Consider the following 17852-nt stretch of genomic DNA (forward strand, 5'->3'; position numbering starts at 1 on the left):
TCCCATAATAACCCCCTTCTGGATAAAGTCAGGCTGGCGGGAGCGTCCTGGACCGTAGTTCAAGCCCCCGCGCTCCGCGGTGGGAACAGTTCAGGACTCCCCCAACTTCTGCTCCTTTCGCCCCCGACCGTCTCCACTCCGCCCGCCCACCATCTCGGAAGTCCCCTTGGGACAATGCGGAGGGGACCTCCGCGTCCCCGACACCCAATTGGGCCACGGCCGCGGGCTCCTTCGTCCCTCGCCGCCAGCCAGGGAGGCTCTGCATGCCCACGTCCACTGCACAGCCGAGGAAACTGCGACTCGCGGAGGTGCCCGGCACGCGGCGGGAAGCAGCGGAGCTCGCGCCCAGCAGTCAGCTCTGGTGACGCCGAGGACACCGCGTGGGCCGGGTTGTCAGGGCGCGCGGGCGACAGGCGGGTAAATATTTGGGGCTGTAACCCGGGCTTCGGCGACTCCTCGTCACTGCGGTTCCAGGAGGGGCGCGTGGCGAGGGCGGTGCCTGGGGGCAGGGGCCTCCTCGGAGGGCGGTGGAGACAGACCCGTCGCCTCGGCTCCGCAGCCCCGCCCCGGCCCCGCCTCCGCCCGACCGCCAGCGGCTATAAGATCTAGGAGCCGGGGCCGGCCGGAGGGCTGGCGCGGATCGTGCTGGGAGCGGCGCGGCGGGAGCGCAGCGCCGAAGGGACTGGCAGGGCGGGAGTGTGCGGGACAGCGAGCCCCGGAATAGCCCAGGCTGCCACCTCGCAGGACCCAAGGCCACGCACGCCGGGCCCCGCTGAGCCGCCTCATGAAGCCGCCCGCGGCGCAGGGCAGTCCCGCGGCCGCCGCGGCCGCAGGTGAGTGCGGGGTCCGGGGTCCCCTTAAAGTCCCGGCTCTGCAGATGGCGGGTGAGAAAGGAGGCGCCCCCTGTCGTCCCTTTACACCCGCCACCCTTCCATCCTCCCAGGCGGGACCCTGTCCCCTGTCGTCCAGCGCGGGCGGCTGCAGCCTCCTTCCCGGCCCGGGCTGGCCCCCATGTCCCACCTTCCCGCCACCACCAGCTCCGCGCGCGCCCCGGGTTGGGGCGAGCGTGGGGAGGAGTCTGGCCGCGCCAAGTCGCTGTGTGACCCTGGGCCTGGCGGAGGCTCCGTTTTCTTGTCTGTAAAACGGACTTGGTAATAGAACGCACTTCGGGGATGGTGGAGAAGATTACCAGGTAACAGCGACTGCGTGGCTGTCACTTGACAGAGGCGCCAAGTGTCAGTTATCTTCGGGAACCGTGGAGGCCCCTCCTGGCCCTGGGAGGTGGTCTCGCTGCCCCCCTGACTTCCGTGCACTGAGTCCCCGGCCCTGCCCGCAGCCCCGGCCCTGGACTCGGCGGCCGCGGAGGACCTGTCGGACGCGCTGTGCGAGTTTGACGCGGTGCTGGCCGACTTCGCGTCGCCCTTCCACGAGCGCCACTTCCACTACGAGGAGCACCTGGAGCGCATGAAGCGGCGCAGCAGCGCCAGCGTCAGCGACAGCAGCGGCTTCAGCGACTCGGAGAGTAAGTGCGGCCCCCGCTAGGATGGCGCCGGGATCTCCCAGTTCCCAGCACCTGGCCCGCGAAGGTTGCGGCCTCAGTTTTCTTATCTGTAAACTGAGGAATGGTGTCCAGGAACCTAGTCCTGAAGCTCAAAGCAGTAGGCCGAGCAGTGGCGGGGCCCCTGACGATAATCACGGGAGGGGTCGCTGGAGGGCAGGTTGGTCCACCTGCCGTCCACAGGTGTGTCACCAGGCAGGCGAGTTTAAGCAGCTTGTCCCGACTGAGCCAGACAGGACTCCCTGGACCTGCACCAGGCCTTTCCACAGTTTCCCTCCTCTTCTCCTTTCCCGTGCCTCTCCCCTCTCCCCTGTAACTTTGCAGATGTGGAATAGGTGCCAGTGGAATGAGGGGGCACAGTGGGGACATGGGAGGGCGCTGAACGGAAATATTCATGAAACCAGGAAAGGTTTCATAAGCCCAAACGGCTGTTCCTGGGATTTATGAAGTAACTGTTTGCATTTTCTTCTGGCCCTGAGCGCTCAGACTTGTTGCTCCATCGCATGCAGTTATGAAAATCTTTGGCACTGCTGAGTTCAAGTATTTTTCAGCCAGGTCCTCCACCAGGCTGGAGGGGGAGCCAGAGAGCACAGGGGCATGAAGGTGCTTCCTGGTGACCTTTCTCACAATGGAGACTACCCCAGGGTCTCTTTGTCCTGAACAACTTTGTCAACAACACAACAACAACAACAACAAGAGACAGCTTCTCCCAGGAGCTCACATGTCCCGGGAGGATTCAAACAGCAAATTAGGTGCCTTTTTAGTATTACATGATTGTTGGTTTCAAATCCAGAATTACTTACTGTTTTTCAAAGTGCAAAGTCAATTTTAAACTCTTCTGTGTTATTCTTCAACCTTTAATCCCTAGATGGGTTACAGGCATGAATGTCACTCCTTTTGCTGCCCTTGACTCAGGACGTGAAAGTAATGGCCTTTCCTTGTGATTCTCTTATTTTGAAACCTGGAACTCTTCCTTGTTCCTGGGCTAAGATTCGGGGCTAGACTTGAATGTGAGCTGCTCTTCTGCAAAGGGATAAATGCACTCACCACCCTGGTCAGGGTTTGACTCAGAAAGCTGAGTTCCAGCTTGAGTTTCCTTGGCAGCATTGCCAGAGAGTTAGACCAAGCTGCAGCTTTTGAGGTGAAAGGGGATGGAAGAAAGTACTGTTACTTTTCCACTTAGAATTTTTGGACTTTGTTCCTAATGAACAGGTTCATTTTTAGTTTCAAAGCGAAGTGTTTACATTCTGGAAATTTGTCTCAATTCCTAAGGCCAAACTTAAATATGTCTCCTTTTACTGGGGCATGGAGCAAGTTATTCATCAAATACAGATTCTCCCATGGAAAAGAAAGCTGGGACAGTGTGTCACTGCAGCTCTGTGGCAAAGAACAGCTCCTTTCTAAGCAACAGCTTCACTCCTCTAGAATAGGTCTAAGAGTGCCCATTCATGGCTGATTGCAGCTTCCACTGAGTGGGATTTCAGATCTAGGATCTGTTTTCAGATGCCTTAAAGAGAAGGCATAGAAACACATTCTTAACAGTTGCAGGGGAGATAGTTGGGATAGTTTGTAGTTTTACTTAGGTTATATGTGTCTATTTTGTTTTCTGCTTTTGTTGTTAACTGACTAACCCGTAGTTTGGTGGTTAGAGAAGTGATGAGAAGAATATAAAGAAAGCTCAGATGACATTTGTCTTTGCTTTAAATGTGTAGTTTTTCTCTCACAAGGCTGGTTAGAAATATTGTTGGCAGAAGCTGTGTGTATCTAAATGGTAATTTCTTAAGGAAGCATAATACGTGTATCTTAATTGCTGCCAAGAATTGAGCACAGACATTTGTTACACTCGTTTGTCTGTTTAATGATTTTCTGTGGGAGAGAATGCTTAAGAGAGGTAGATACTACTGAAATTTAGCTCATGAAGAGGGAGACAAACCAGAATAATGATAATAACAGCAGGTCACTTTTAGCAAATCCTTGCTATGAGGATGATGATGATTTATTAGCTAGAATGGGAACCATGTCTTCACGAATAGACTGAAGTCCTTTTGAGCCCAGATCACATGCCTGTTTGTCAATGATGGCTGTTTGTGAAGGTGTCTCTCTGAGGCGGTGGTCATCTGGCAGGGTGAGTGGAGCCCAGTTTGAGCCTTGTCAAAACCCTGGATGATGAGTGGGATTTAGTTTCTCCAGCTGTGAAATTGAAAGGATGCTATTTAATAGTGCTATTAGGTAGAAAATATTTGCTCTGTTGAATGCTTTCAAAATATCATTACAATGTACATGCTGTGCTATACCACATAGATACATTGGAGCCAGTGTCTCGCATGAAAATATTTTGGATGAAGCTTTAAACCAATGTTACCTCTGTTTTTTTGCTCTAGTTTTTACAGCTCTGTCTGAAGGTGCACCAGCCTTACAAGGAAGATCAAACAGTAATCGTGTTCTTTGAAGAATACTTCTTCCTTCTCATTAAAAAAAAAAATTTAGGTTGCTTGCACCCAAAGGCAAAAAATAGCCATTCCCTCTACCGAAAGAAACAAGTTACTCAGATAGGAAAGAAGAACAGATATTTAATAAGGAAATACTCCTTCCCATTCCCACTTTGAGGGAGGCCTCTTAAGACGTGAAGAGGACCAAAATAACAATTACAGTATAACTTCACATGGGTGGGGGGTGTGTGGAATTCAAATGTAGTTGATCAAAATCAAGTTGTTACTTTCCTTTAGACTTGATTCCAACATGTAAAAAAAATCAGGCGCTTTAGTGGGAGTAAATTTTAACTTCAGCAGTGAAAGGGTAATGCAATTAAGAGTTAGGGTAGTGTTTCTCAAACCTCATCCTCAGAGGTGCTTTAGAAATTGACTACCTTTGGTTTGAATTTATTTTTAGAAATATGTCTTCTTTTCAATATTTTTAAGACTGTAAAAGGTACACCATGATTTCTCAAATGTGTTAAATGAAATTTTAACTCATTATGTTTCAAGTTTTAACCAGTGTGTTGACTTTATAAGACATTTATGATATTAACTTAAACTTTAAAAGGTGGTATGCACTTATATCTTTAATGTATTGGGGTTTCACGTAATTTTTCCTTTGAAGGGGGAAGTGTTTTGCTGCTCAATAAAAAAGGTCTGAAGTCTACTGTGTATGCTAGGGTTATTATGATATTGTAGGACCATTTAGGGAATGAGGAAATGGCTTCCTTAGCATCAGCAAGACTTAGAACACCTGCATATCTTTGCCTAGACTATTCTGGCCTGGCCCTGGGAGAGGGGACCTTGTGGGCCCTGAAGAACCAGCATGACAGTTGGCTGATGTGGCTTAGAAGTCACTGAGGCTAGAACCTGAACTTGTTCAAGCCATGAGAGAGTAAGGCCAGTGAGGAGCTTTCAGGGTTCCCTGGTACTCTGTTAGCAATTCCACATGGGTGACAGGTCTTGTGATGCTTGGCAAGGCATATAGAGGGACGGCGCGGTCCGAGAAAGGGAGCTGGGACAACGGTGGAGTAGCTGAGGAAAGAGGCTCTTCCTTATTTTGCCCCACTTTGGCGAGGCTATCAGAATTTCGATTTTCGGGAGGAGAATTCAACCCACACCCCCAGCCATTCCCTGTGGCAAAAGGGAGGCAGGTCCAAAGCTTGCTTTTTCTCAGTTAATTACTATAGTTTGCTTGCTTTAAACGTGTGGGAGTGTGGGATCGTGTGGGAGTGTGGGATCGTTCTATATTTACAGGAGCCTTGGGCAAGGTTTACTGTCTGTGGTTTTACTTCCCTCTGGAGCAGCACATTGACATGCGCTAACCCTAAATTACCTTTCTCCCAACCCCCCAAGCTAAAAAAACACACCTACCTTTTAAGCAAGCCTCTATTTTGCAGCAGAGTTTCTCCAACTCTGTTAGTTGTATATTTCATATGCTTTTCTTTCTTTTGATGGTGCCTTAGAAAACGTGGTCCCAGAATTTCAGGTTCCTGGCTTCAGTACACTGAGTGGATTTGCCAGGGATGTTTCTAATGGGAATTTGAGATACACATGAGATGGTGCTTCAGAGCTGATTGAAACCAATGTTGTAAGGCCCTCAAATATCCAGCCTTACCACCTGCCAGGGTTCCCCAAATCATCACTGTTCTAGGTCTCTCGAGCCTCTATTAATAGCAGCACCTGATACCCACGCGGGGCAATGATATATGAATATGTGATCAGCCAGCAACACATTGCTGTCATTTAATCAGACTAACTGGGTATTATTTTTGCAAGGAATAGAGTTCCAGGGGAGGGAAAAGAACGGGATGTGAGGCCTTGCCTACCTTGAAATCTGTCTAGGCGCCTTGCGTGAGATTTTGCCCATTGTATGTTCTTAATAAAACTCTGTGGAAAGAAATTTTATTGGTTAAGGGTAAAGAGAAGTCTAGAGCTTGGGGTGCCTCTATGTTGAGGGTTTGTTCTTGGGAGGTTTGTTCTAGGATGCCACCGAAGAGAAAGTTCTCTTAAGAATTTTACTGCTCTCTCTCAAGAAGAGGGAGAATCTTGATTCTGTTTATTCTCTGCGATTACCTTTTCTGTCTCAGGAGTGCTATTCTTCACTTTGCTGGGAACTTTAGAATTAAATCATTAAAACCACAGGCATTATACACAGATTATTAGGTTATTCTTTCAACAAGGAAGAAACGGAGTGACTCATACAGGGTCATGCAGTTTTCATGTGGCCTCTAGACACCCACTTGACGGTGGCATAGACGCTAGATGCCCACTCGCCAGTGGTGTAGCTTTGGGGCCTTGAGGGCTCTTATTTTCTGTGCCATACATGACGTGTAGATATCATCACAGGGTGCGCCTCAGCTGCAGCAGGTTTGGCTCAAGGATGCTGGCGGTCGGCTTCCTCTTGATGGTTGAAGGTTGAACATTTCAGAACTTGGAGTTGGGTCTGTTCCAGATTGTACACCTCATGGAAAGGGAGTGAAGTCATGGTGTGGCAATGAGCCGGGGCGTGAGCTAATGTGTGTGTGTGTGTCGGCGGGGTGGGGGGGGTGTGGGCAGGGCGGGGGCGGGCAGGAGGAAGTGAGCGTAGCTATGCTGCCATCCATGCCTCCGTGTGCGTGTGTTTCTATATAAATAGATATTATAACTAGTACTTTTCCCCCTCTTCCTCCCTCACTGTGGGAGTGGCTGTCAGTTTTGTCTGTATATATTCTCAGTCTGGGAAAAACACTCACGTCAAGAAGGCATTTAGCCTGTGAACCTAAAGGATCAGAGGACAGCCCTGGCAATATTCCGGATCTACGGCTCATTCTCTACAGATTCTCTCCAGGCCCCATGAGTTATGCTGAGTTTTTCCTGAATCTTTGCTGGATTCCTTTTTTCCCCTGCTACCATCCTCTTTTGTGATGGCCTCTCCATATCTAGATTGTTCCTTCTCCCACCATTCAACAGTGTTTGGCCTCCTCGCCTGTGAAGTGAAAAAATTGTGGTGTCTTTCTCCCCCTGCAGAGGAGTGTACGTGGATGGAAACTTGCTGGAGAGTTGGGGCAGAAGAGAGCTGAAGTTCAAAGTCAGGGGAGGGCCTGTGGTGCACGCCGGGTGGGTGGAGTGAGCGGTGGCGTGTGGAAAGTTGTTCTCCTAGGCCAGCTGCTTGTGGGAGATAGAGAGTGGAGGTGTGGTCCCTGCCATCTGGGCCAGCCAGTCTCTGGGCCAGGGATGGGGGTGAAGCTCTCAGGTATCCTTCAGAGCCGCAGATAACGTGCCAAGGGCCTCGTATTTTCTGGCTTGGAGTCTAAGCATGAGGTCTGCCTCCTCAGGACCCTCTGTGGTTTTCTCGCCCCTAAATCTTGCCTCATCTTCTCCCCATGAGTTTCTCAGGCTGTATTTGTGGCGATTCTCCTGTGACTGCATGGTGAGAACAGTAAGGCTCCCTTGCAGGTCTGCAGTGGGTGTGGCCAGCTTCCTGTGTGTCGGGGAAAGGCCCTCCCTTGGGAGAACTGGAGAGCTCCTTTGGAGGTGGTGGGTTTGGTTGAGGGAAGCAGCAGGACGGCTTCCCGAGAAAGGTTCCACAGAGTCTAAGGGTCCTAAGAAATAGTAGCAGGAACACCACAAAAAAGTGTCCCGTGGTCAGGTACACTGGGGAAATGGGGCTGGTTTTGTTTAACCACAAGTCTTTTCAGGATGCTGGAAGTGGGCGTACCCACGGGAATGACCAAGGCTGGTTGGTGTTTCTCAGGGGTACTTGATCACACGGCCCTCGGAGGATCAGCATTCTGAGGAATGTGTTTTTGGGGAAATGTAGATATCAGGGTCCAGGGTTTTGGATCTCAGTCCATGTTCATCCTCAAAGCCCAGTGATGGTGCTGGTTTCAGGTGAGCTGGGCTGGACCTCTGAAGGAAGCAAACATTGTGAGGGTTGCTCTCAAGGGTCTTCCGGGCATGTTTGGAAACGTGGACAAGATGGCAGTGTCAGCGCAAAAAGAGCAGGGGCAGGTGGGCCCCTGGGCAGGAGAGGGTCGGGGGAAAGGGAGCCAGGAGAGGCACCTGAGAAGCTGTGGCAGCCTCTTAGGAACAAAGCTGAATTTTCCCGAGACCAGAAACCTCTTCTTCCAAAAACCCTGATCCTTTTGGTACTGGGCCTATCTCTTGTCACTTAAGCAAATTTCTTTTCAGTTAACGGGACCAAAGAGAGACGTTTTTGCCTCCTCCTGAGCTGGAGGTAATTGGCTTGAAGTGGAAGAATCCCAAGGAAGCGGGGACCTGGTCAGGCCCCCATCATTCCCCTGCCCTCTCACACCTGAAGAGCCACTTCTCTGCTCCAACTGTGGCTGGCTTTGTGTTTTGTTTTAACCAGGAAGGCTGTTCCCCGTGACCTCAGGGGCCACATCCTGCTTCTGCTGCCTGCCTTGCCTTTGCACCCTTTGAGTCAGTGCTGCTCAGCCAGCAGCCCCTTTCTGAGTCACAGCCACACAACTGGGCCAACTGTGGGTTGGTTTCCTTCTCCGTAGCAGGACTTAGAGAATCTCAGAGCTAGAAGTGCCTTTAAGGATTATTTAGTCCACCTTCCCTTTCTGTTGATAAGTAAGCTAGGCCCAGAGATACCATCTTGTTCAAAGGCACCCTAGTACTTAGTAGTTGACTGGATGGTGCCCTTGACTCCCAGCTCAGCCTTGAACTTCTGGGGCCTCATCTTGCTGTCGTTCAAGTCTTTGAAGGTAGGAGCATAGAGGGAACCATGACGTCACTCCAAGTGTCTAATAGATGAACTTCCAGGAGATGTCTTTATCTTTGACCTTCTGGCTTATCTGAAGAGTATAGACTGTTAGGAAAACAGTCTCTTTTACTTAAGAGAGGATTATTAAATTATAGGATAGCAAGACAGCAAAGATCTCTCTTGAGCAGGGAAAGAGGATTAAGTCATGGAATACCGGATGTTTGTATTTTAGGAGGCTCAGAGGGCAGAAGGAACATATTTCACATGAGATGATTCCTTTTGCCTCAAATCCTTACCCTCTCACCCCCACCATCAACCAAGCACTGGTCATGATGATCCTATCACCCCCTTCCTGTATTAGGGAAGCAAGGGCCTTTGGTGTACTTGATTGGACACACACACACTCTCACACACACACTCACACTCTCATACTCTCACACACTTTCACATGCACACACTCTCACACACTCATGCACGCGCGCGCACACAGACACACACTCTCACACTTTCACACTCATACACTCACACACTCTCACACGCTCTCATGCACACTTACACACTCACACTCACTCTCATGCACTCACACTCACGCATACTCACAGACATACACTCACACACTCTCACATGCACACACTCTCACACTCTCAGACACTCTCACACACTGTCTCACACAGACTCTCTCATACACCCTCACTCACACACACTCTTTCATGCACACACCATACTTTCACACACAAACACTCTCACACACACACACTCCCCTGTCTCGAATCATTTTGGGGGCATAAACATAAAACCTGGAAATCAACCTGTTTTCTTTTCTTTCTTTTTTTTTTTTTTTTGAGACAGAGTCTCACTCTGTCGCCCAGGCTGGAGTGCGGTGGTGATCTTACCTCCACCTTCCGGGTTCAAGCGAGTCTCCTGCCTGAACCTCCTGAGTAGCTGGGGCTGCAGGCGCACACCTCCATGCCTGGCTGATTTTTGTATTTTTAGTAGAGAGGGGTTTCACCATGTTGGCCAGGCTGGTCTTGAACTCCTGATCTCTGGTGATCCACCTGCTTCAGTCTTCCAAAGTGTTGAGATTACAGTCGTGAGCCACCACGCCTGGCTGTTTTCTTTACTATAGATTTGCAGTTTTGGCTTATTTTGAAGACAAATTGTTGGTTATCAATAGACTATAAAGTGATAAGTCTATAGTCTCATGAGTACTATTTCTAATGAGTATATTTTCCTTCCTGAAAGGTGCAGATTCACTTTATAGGAACAGCTTCAGCTTCAGTGATGAAAAACTGAATTCCCCAACAGACTCTACCCCAGCTCTTCTCTCTCCTGCTGTCGCTCCTCAGAAAGGTAAGGTCATTAGTTGGAATTGGAGTTTTTTGCTTTTTTATTCCTCTCCCCTTCTCCATCCCTTCTCTGTCCCTTTTATCCCTAAACGATCTTTCTCAAATGTACAAAACAGATAGGTAAGACTAATGTCTTAATACTGTAGAGTATAAAGTGGAATTTTTTTATTTCTCAGGATTTTAATCAGTGTGAACGTGAAATCAGATAATTTGGGGCAGAAAACCTGACGTCACAGGGAGAAAGAAAACTTGGAGACTAGACTGTTCTCTCTCATGTGATGTAATCAAGACTGTGCAAATGACAGTGTTTCTTAAGAGTCTCCTCCCAGACTTGCTGGTTCTAGAATTTAAAACTCAGCAGTTTGCCTTTGCAGATAGTAGGATTCTTTTTATTGCGTTAATTATTTAACCAATGGTTTCAGATGACCAATTTAGCAATTCAATGGAGTTGTCATTATGAGATAAGCTATGGTCTAACATGATTTAAAATAGCAGCTCCAGCCTGTGTCTACTGTGGTATTAATAGACCTAAAATGTCTTTAAAGATGCATGAGCAGTTTCTTATTTTTTGGAACTGGTAAAATGTCTCCAGCCAGAGAGCTGAATGTTCTATTACATTGGACAAGTGCCTTTTTGAAAACAAAAGGAGTTTTTTTCCTTAAGAAAAGTTATACTTGCTGAAAATAGTTGCAGAATGCAATAAAAATGGAACATAGTTAAAAAGAAATGACAATTCCATCACTCTTTTCACTTTGGCAATAAGACAGGACTTCGCTCTTTTTTCAAAAGAGGCATTTTAAAATTCCCTTCTCAACATAGCAACGTTAGCACCCACTGGGAATTCTGCCACTATCCAGCTCTCAGTCTGTAATGGATCTGTTGAATTCAGAGACAGAGCAGTCTAGAAAGTGGCTTAAAACATGCTCAGATTTGTTACCTGATCCTCAAGAGGTAGGAATTAAAGAGGCGGAAGAAAGCCCCTAGTGGCAAATTGACTTAAAAAGCTAAGAACAATTAGCCATTTGTAGCAGTGTTAATTAATAAAACTATCCAGTACTGCATTTCAGGGAAGGTGTGAATGATGTGTTGAACTCTACAGAAATAAAGTCAGCTGTATGAAAAAAATCTGTACATCTCAGGCTCTAGAGATAACCAAATCAGAATGAGGACTCGTTACCTTGTGTGGGCACCTGGAGGGGATGAGGCTGTGCTGGAACCAGAAGCCTCATGGTGCCTTCCCGGTACCATTTTGATAAGAAACAGTGAACTCTTCGTTCATTTCATACTGGAGGGACTCTGAGGGCTGCAGCGTTGCCTTGGGGGGACGGCACAAGCATGAATGCATCAGAAGGCTAGTGCGGCGGGAATGACACAGTCTAGGTGTCCGCTCTGCACGGTGCTATGCTTACTGAATTTTTTGACTAATAACTCATATTCTACACAATACAAAAACCAAACTCTTTTTATCTTCTCTTCCTGCTCCTCACTCTCCTGCAAACATTTAAGACAGTGAAGGAAGATTCCTCTTCCAGGTGATGGAGAAGTGGGGTGGGATGGTTGGAGAGGGTGGTGATGAACTAAAAAACAAAGAAACACTGAGGCTAGTCTTCAGAATCAGTTTCTGAGTTTACTGTATCAAAACACTGGAGCACACACTTAGGACTGGCCCAGGACACTCTTCAATAAAGTCTCTGAAGATAAGGAGGTGGATGTAAAATAGAAATAATCCATTCTATAACCCTGGACGTTCCAACATCCTGGAAAACTCAATATGAAGTCATCAGCTGTCTTTGTTATGGAAACTGAACTCTCTCTCTCCCCCCGCCCCACCGTTTCACAGCCAAATTAGGAGACACAAAAGAGCTAGAAGACTTCATTGCTGATCTTGACAGAACTTTAGCAAGTAAGTACATGTCTGATATTAAAAACAAAAAAACAAAAAACTAACAGACACTTCTGATAAAGTGTTGTAATGTTAACCAGCTTGCCCTGGGGCAGAAAGTTGCATCCTAAGCCTTCTTTAGGTTTAGAAACGGGACCTTAGGCCGGATGTGGTGACTCACGCCTGTAATCCCAGCACTTTGGGAGGCCGAGGCGGGTGGATCACCTGAGGTCAGGAGTTCAAGGCCAGCCTGGCCAACATGGTGAAACCCCGTCTCTGCTAAAAAACACAAAAGTTAGCTGGGTATGGTGGCACGTGCCTGTAGTCCCAGCTACTCGGGAGGCTGAGGCAGGAGAATCGCTTGAACCCGGGAGGCAGAGGTTGCAGTGAGCTGAGATTGCACCACTGCACTCCAGCCTGGTGACAGAGCGAGACTCTCAGAAAAAAAATAAGAAGAAGAAATAAAATAAAAATAAAATAATAATAATAATAATAATAATACACAGGACTGTAGTGGCTAGGAATGAAATTCTGGGATAAGCTTGTGTTAAAGTAGACTATGTGCGTTTCCAAACAGTGAGAACAGGGCACCAGCAAACAATGGCATTTTGTTTGAGAAATGGAGAGTGAGCAAGACTGGAGCATTACCATCATGATGGCCTGTCAGGCTTTTCAGAGAAGAAATGAACTGATTAACCACAAGTGCATTACTCCAACAAGCCAAAAGGGTTCCATCCCATGAGCCAGGGTAATTTTCCAGGTTAGATCCAGGGTTTGGGTGAAATCTAACTTTAAGAGGTGGGTGCCAAAAGAGAGAATTGGCTTGGGGGGCCTTTCATCAGAGACCCACGCCAGTGACTGAAAGACCTGGATTAGGTGTGCATACTTGCAAGCATCCTATTTGGGAATTACACTAATCGTTACCCGTTTTGTGTGACCACAAATGTTGAGAACTGAAGACATCAAATTATAACTGCACTAGAGGGGCCCAGAAGAAGGGAGCCTCACAATCTATCTACACACTCCATTTCCAAAGGATAAGATTGCAAGAGCCAGGAGGACCAACTCTAGCTTCTGGGATGGAAGGTTCAGCAACTCTGCTATGGGGGGTCCTGTTTAGTCACAGAATGGGCTGGGAGAATTTTGTCCCAGCCCCTTACTTTTCCAGTGGAAGGGTTGATTTTCTGTGAGAAGTATTTAATGCTATTCTTTGCTAAAGAGCTGGGTAAACTCTGAAAAATTAAATCCAAAGCTGGTTATTTAAAAATAACTATGTTCTTAACACTCTTGCAGACAAACCTAAATATCAGATAGGAAGTCCTCGTATCATCTCTGTTTGCTGGAAGATTTTACTGCCTGTTTTCTTAGGTACAGCACCATCTTCCATCAGAAGACCAGGGCCTGTTTTGACAGGGATTATTATCATTGTAGCATAATTTGTATTAGACCCGTGTAACAAGCCTGTCTACTTCATGGAAATTGCAGTGGGTTGCCCAGTCATTCCAGTTAATCAAACACTCATCATGTGGGAAGCCTGGCATTGAGTGTCATTCTCTGATGCTTGTCTGAGACAGTGTGATGTGGTTAAGCATAGGAACTGTAAGCCTCTGAGTGGATAACCTTACCTGTCTCTCATTTACAGGTATGTGAAACCAGAAGAAGTTCTGGGTCCTTTCATCATAAGGGAGAAGCTTCAGAAAGCTCGGAGGACCTGCTAAAATCAGCTACTAGAATCTGCTGCCAGAGGGGACGAAGACGTGCACTCAACCTTCTACCAGGCCACTCTCAGGCTCACCTTAAAATCAGCCCTTGATCCCATCTCTGGGCAATTTAGACAGTGAAACTGACTTTGTTTACCTGCCTGCAGCGTATTAGAACAGACGATCCATGCTAATATTGTATTTTCTCTTAAAACATAGCTTTCCTGTAATTTAAAGTGCTTTTATGAAAATATTTGTAATTAATTATATATAGTTGGAAATAGCAGTAAGCTTTCCCATTATATTTTTGTATACAAATAAAATTTGAACTAGAGTCTGCTTCCTTTTCTTCTTCTTTATTTTTTAAAATATATTTCCATTCAAATAATATTCTAGTGGGAGTAACATGCTTCTTGATTCCTTCGCAAGGCCCCTGGGTGCTCTCTGATTGCACTAGACAAGAGGACAGTAAATTTAAAGTGTTCCTTTAGCTCATTCAGTGCTCTGGAAGGAAATGCTGGCAGACGGCTGCTGGGAAATTTTAATTTGAGGATTGTGATTCCATTGGAAGTTAGGTTTCTATTCTGCCTCTGCCCTCCTTCTCAGATCTTGTCACCATTGCAGGTGGCATGGACTCCTTCTCTGAATTAAGGGAAATACCAGTTGTTCTTACAATCCAGGACTTAAATACGAGGGAAAGTTGAGATAGCTGGAAGACTTGAAAATGATGGTGCTTTTCTAAGATCTGTGTGTGGAGGAAGATTGATGGTGCTGGTCTTGATGGAATGTCCAGCCAACCTCAGGTGCGAAGCGTTTGACGGGTAGGCTTTGCACATAGAAGCCACTGACCCCTTCTCCCACTTGCCTTTGTGGGGGCTGGAGAGAGGCATAAAAATAAGAAAGCTCATAATTTTCTTATCTATGCTTTTCTGTCTTTAAAACCTCCTCTAAAATATCCGGGCATTACTTTCATAATCGGAATAAAGTTATTTTAAAACTCAAATCCCTATATTCCCAAAGGACATAAATCCAAAACATAAATACTCATAATCTTACTTGTATCTTCAAAAGCTAACTACTATATTTGATCGGTTTTTTAGGGAATCGGGAAACTAAATTGCATTTTTTAAACTTTTTTCTTTTCCTCAAGCTTCCGGGAAAACTTTTGGGTTGAACTTAAATACTTCTTTTTCAAAAAAATGAGATCTAATTCACATACTGTAGCACCCAGTTCAGTGGTTTTTAGCATATTCACAGGTACTGCAGCCGTCACCACTATCTACTTCCCTGTCTCCATGAGCTTGTCTATTCTGGACCTTGTATATAAATGGAATATGTAATCTTTTGTGTCTGGCTTCTTTCACTTAGCATAGTATTTTCAAAGTTCATCCATGAGTAGCATGAATCACTACTTCATTTCTTTTCACGGTCAAATCATATTCCCCTGTGTGGATATGCCACCATTTGTTTATTCATTCATTGGTTGGTGAAGATTTGGGTTGTTTCTACTTTTTAATTAACTAATAATATTGTTATGAATACCCATGTATTAGTTTTTGTGTGGACATATGTTTTCATTTCTCTTGGGTATATAACTAGGAGTGGAATTCCTGGGTCTTATGTTAACTCTGTTTAACTCTTTGAGAAACTGTCAAACTGTTTTCCAAAGCAGTTTGGAAAACCATTTTACGTTCCCACTAGCAATGTATGAGGATTCCAGTTTCTCTATATCCTTGCCAACTTGTTCTTGTCTCCCTTGTCATTCTAGCAGGTGAGAAGTGGTATTGTGTTGTGGTTTTGTTTTGCATTTCTTTTTTTTTGAGACAGTCTCACTCTGTCGCACAGGCTGGAGTGCAGTGGCGCGATCTCGGCTCACTGCAAGCTCTGCCTCCCGGGTTCAAGTGATTCTCCTGCCTCAGCCTCCCAAGTAGCTGGGACTACAGGCACCCCTCAGCCTCCCAAGTAGCTGGGACTACAGGCACCCCTCAGCCTCCCGAGTAGCTGGGACTACAGGCGCCCGCCACCACGCCTGGCTAATTTTTTTGTATTTTTGGTAGGGACGGGGTTTCACCGTGTTAGCCAGGATGGTCTCGATCTCCTGACTTTGTGATCCGCCCTCCTCGGCCTCCCAAAATGCTGGGATTACAGGTGTGAGCCACTGCGCCCGGCCTATGTTGCATTTCTATGACTAATGATGTCTTTTCATATGCTTACTGACCATTTGTATATCTTCTTTGGAGAAATGTCTATTCAAATCCTTTGCCCATTTTAAAATTAGGATGTCCTTTTAACTTTTTTTATTTTTGTGGGTACATAGTAGGTGTATGTATTTATGGGGCATATAAGATGTTTTGATATGGGCGTGTGACGTGTAATAATCACATCATGGAAAATGGGGTGTCCACCCCCTCAAGCATTTATCCTTTGTGTCACAAACAATCCAATTACACAATTTTAGTTATTTTTGAATGTACAGTTAAATTGTTATTGACTATAGTCACCCTGTCGTGCTATCAAATACTAGGCCTTATTCATTTATTCCAACTATTTTTTGTGCCCGTTAACCATGCCTATCTCCCCCCGACCTCCTACTATCCTTCCCAGCCTCTGGTGACCAAGCTTCTACTCTGTAATTCCATGGGTTTAACTGTTGACTTTTAGATCCCACAAATAAGTGAGAACATGAGATGTTTGTGTTTCTGTGCCTGGCTTATTTCACTTAACATAATGACCTCCAGTTCAATCCATGTTTTTGCAAATGACTGAATCTCATTCTTATGACTGAATAGTACTCCAGTGTGTATAAGTACCACATTTTCTTCATCCATGCATCTGTTGAGGGACATTTAGGTTGCTTCCAAATCTTGGCTATTGTGAATAGAGCTGCAACAAATATGGGAGTCCAGATACCTCTTTGATATACTGATTTCCTTTTTTAGGGGGTATATACCCAGCAGTGGGATTGCTGGACCATATAGTAGGCTCTACTTTTAGTTTTCTGTGGAATCTCCAAACTGCTCTTCATAGTGGCTGTAGTAATTTACATTCCCACCAACAGTGTACGAGGATTTCCTTTTCTCTACATCCTTGCCAGCATCTGTCATTGCCTGTCTTTTGGATATAAGCCATTTCAACTGGGGTAGGATGATATCTCATTGTAATTTTGATTTGCATTTCTCTAATCAATGATGTAGAGCACCTTTTCATATGTCTGTTTGCCATCTGTGTTCTTTTGAGAAATGTCTATTTCAATCTTTTGCCTATTTTTAAATCAGATTATTAAATTTTTTTCCTATAGAGTTGTTTGAGCTCCTTATATATTCTGACTATTAATCTGTTGTCAGATGGGTAATTTGCAAATATTTTCTCCCATTCTGTGGGCTGTCTCTTCACTTTATTGTTTCATTTGCTGTGCAGAAGCTTTTTAACTTGATGTGACCCCATCTAGTCCATTTTTGCTTTAGTTGCCTGTGCTTGTGGGGTATTACTCAAGAAATGTTTGCCCAGACTGATGTCTTGGAGAGTTTCTCCAATGTTTTCTTTTTGTAGTTTCATAGTTTGAGGTCTTAGATTTAAGTGTTAAATCCATTTTGATTTGATTTTTGTATATAGTGAGAGATGGGGGTCTAGTTTCATTCTTTGCATATGGATATCCAGTTTAGTTTTCCCAGCGTCATTTATTGAAGAGACTGTCCTTTGCCCAGTGTATGTTCTTGCCACTTTTGTTGAGAATGAGTTTACTGTAGGTGTGTGGATTTGGTTCTAGGTTCTCTGTTCTGTTCCATTGGTCTATGTGTCTGTTTTTATGCCAGGACCATGCTGTTTTGGTTATTATAGCCCTGTAGTATAATTTGAAGTCAGGTAATGTGACTCCTCCAGTTTTGTTCTTTTTAAAAAAATTTTTTTAAAATTATACTTTAAGTTCTGGGGTACATGTGCAGAACGTGAAGTTTTGTTACATAGGTATACGTGTGCCATGGTGGTTTGCTGCACCCATCAACTCATCACCTACATTAGGTATTTCTCCTAATGTTATCCTTCCCCTAAACCCCCACCCCCCAACAGGCCCCAGTGTGTGATGTTCCCCTCTCTATGTCCACGTGTTCTCATTGTTCAGCTCCCATTTATGAATGAGAACATGTGGTGCTTGGTTTTCTGTTCTTGTGATAGCTTGCTGA

General features: G+C 45.8%; 1 protein-coding gene across 1 annotated transcript; it reads left to right on the forward strand.

Moving 5' to 3' along the window:
* The first annotated feature begins 483 nt into the window (after positions 1-483).
* RGCC (regulator of cell cycle) lies at positions 484-14014 on the forward strand. Its single transcript, NM_001193922.1, is given in 5 exon segments — positions 484-833; positions 1337-1522; positions 9989-10096; positions 11933-11995; positions 13617-14014. Coding segments are annotated over 5 exon segments (414 nt in total). The 5' UTR covers positions 484-784; the 3' UTR covers positions 13625-14014.
* The last annotated feature ends 3838 nt before the right edge of the window (positions 14015-17852 follow it).

Source organism: Macaca mulatta, chromosome 17 (assembly GCF_049350105.2).
Source record: "Macaca mulatta isolate MMU2019108-1 chromosome 17, T2T-MMU8v2.0, whole genome shotgun sequence".
Classification (NCBI taxonomy): domain Eukaryota; kingdom Metazoa; phylum Chordata; class Mammalia; order Primates; family Cercopithecidae; genus Macaca; species Macaca mulatta.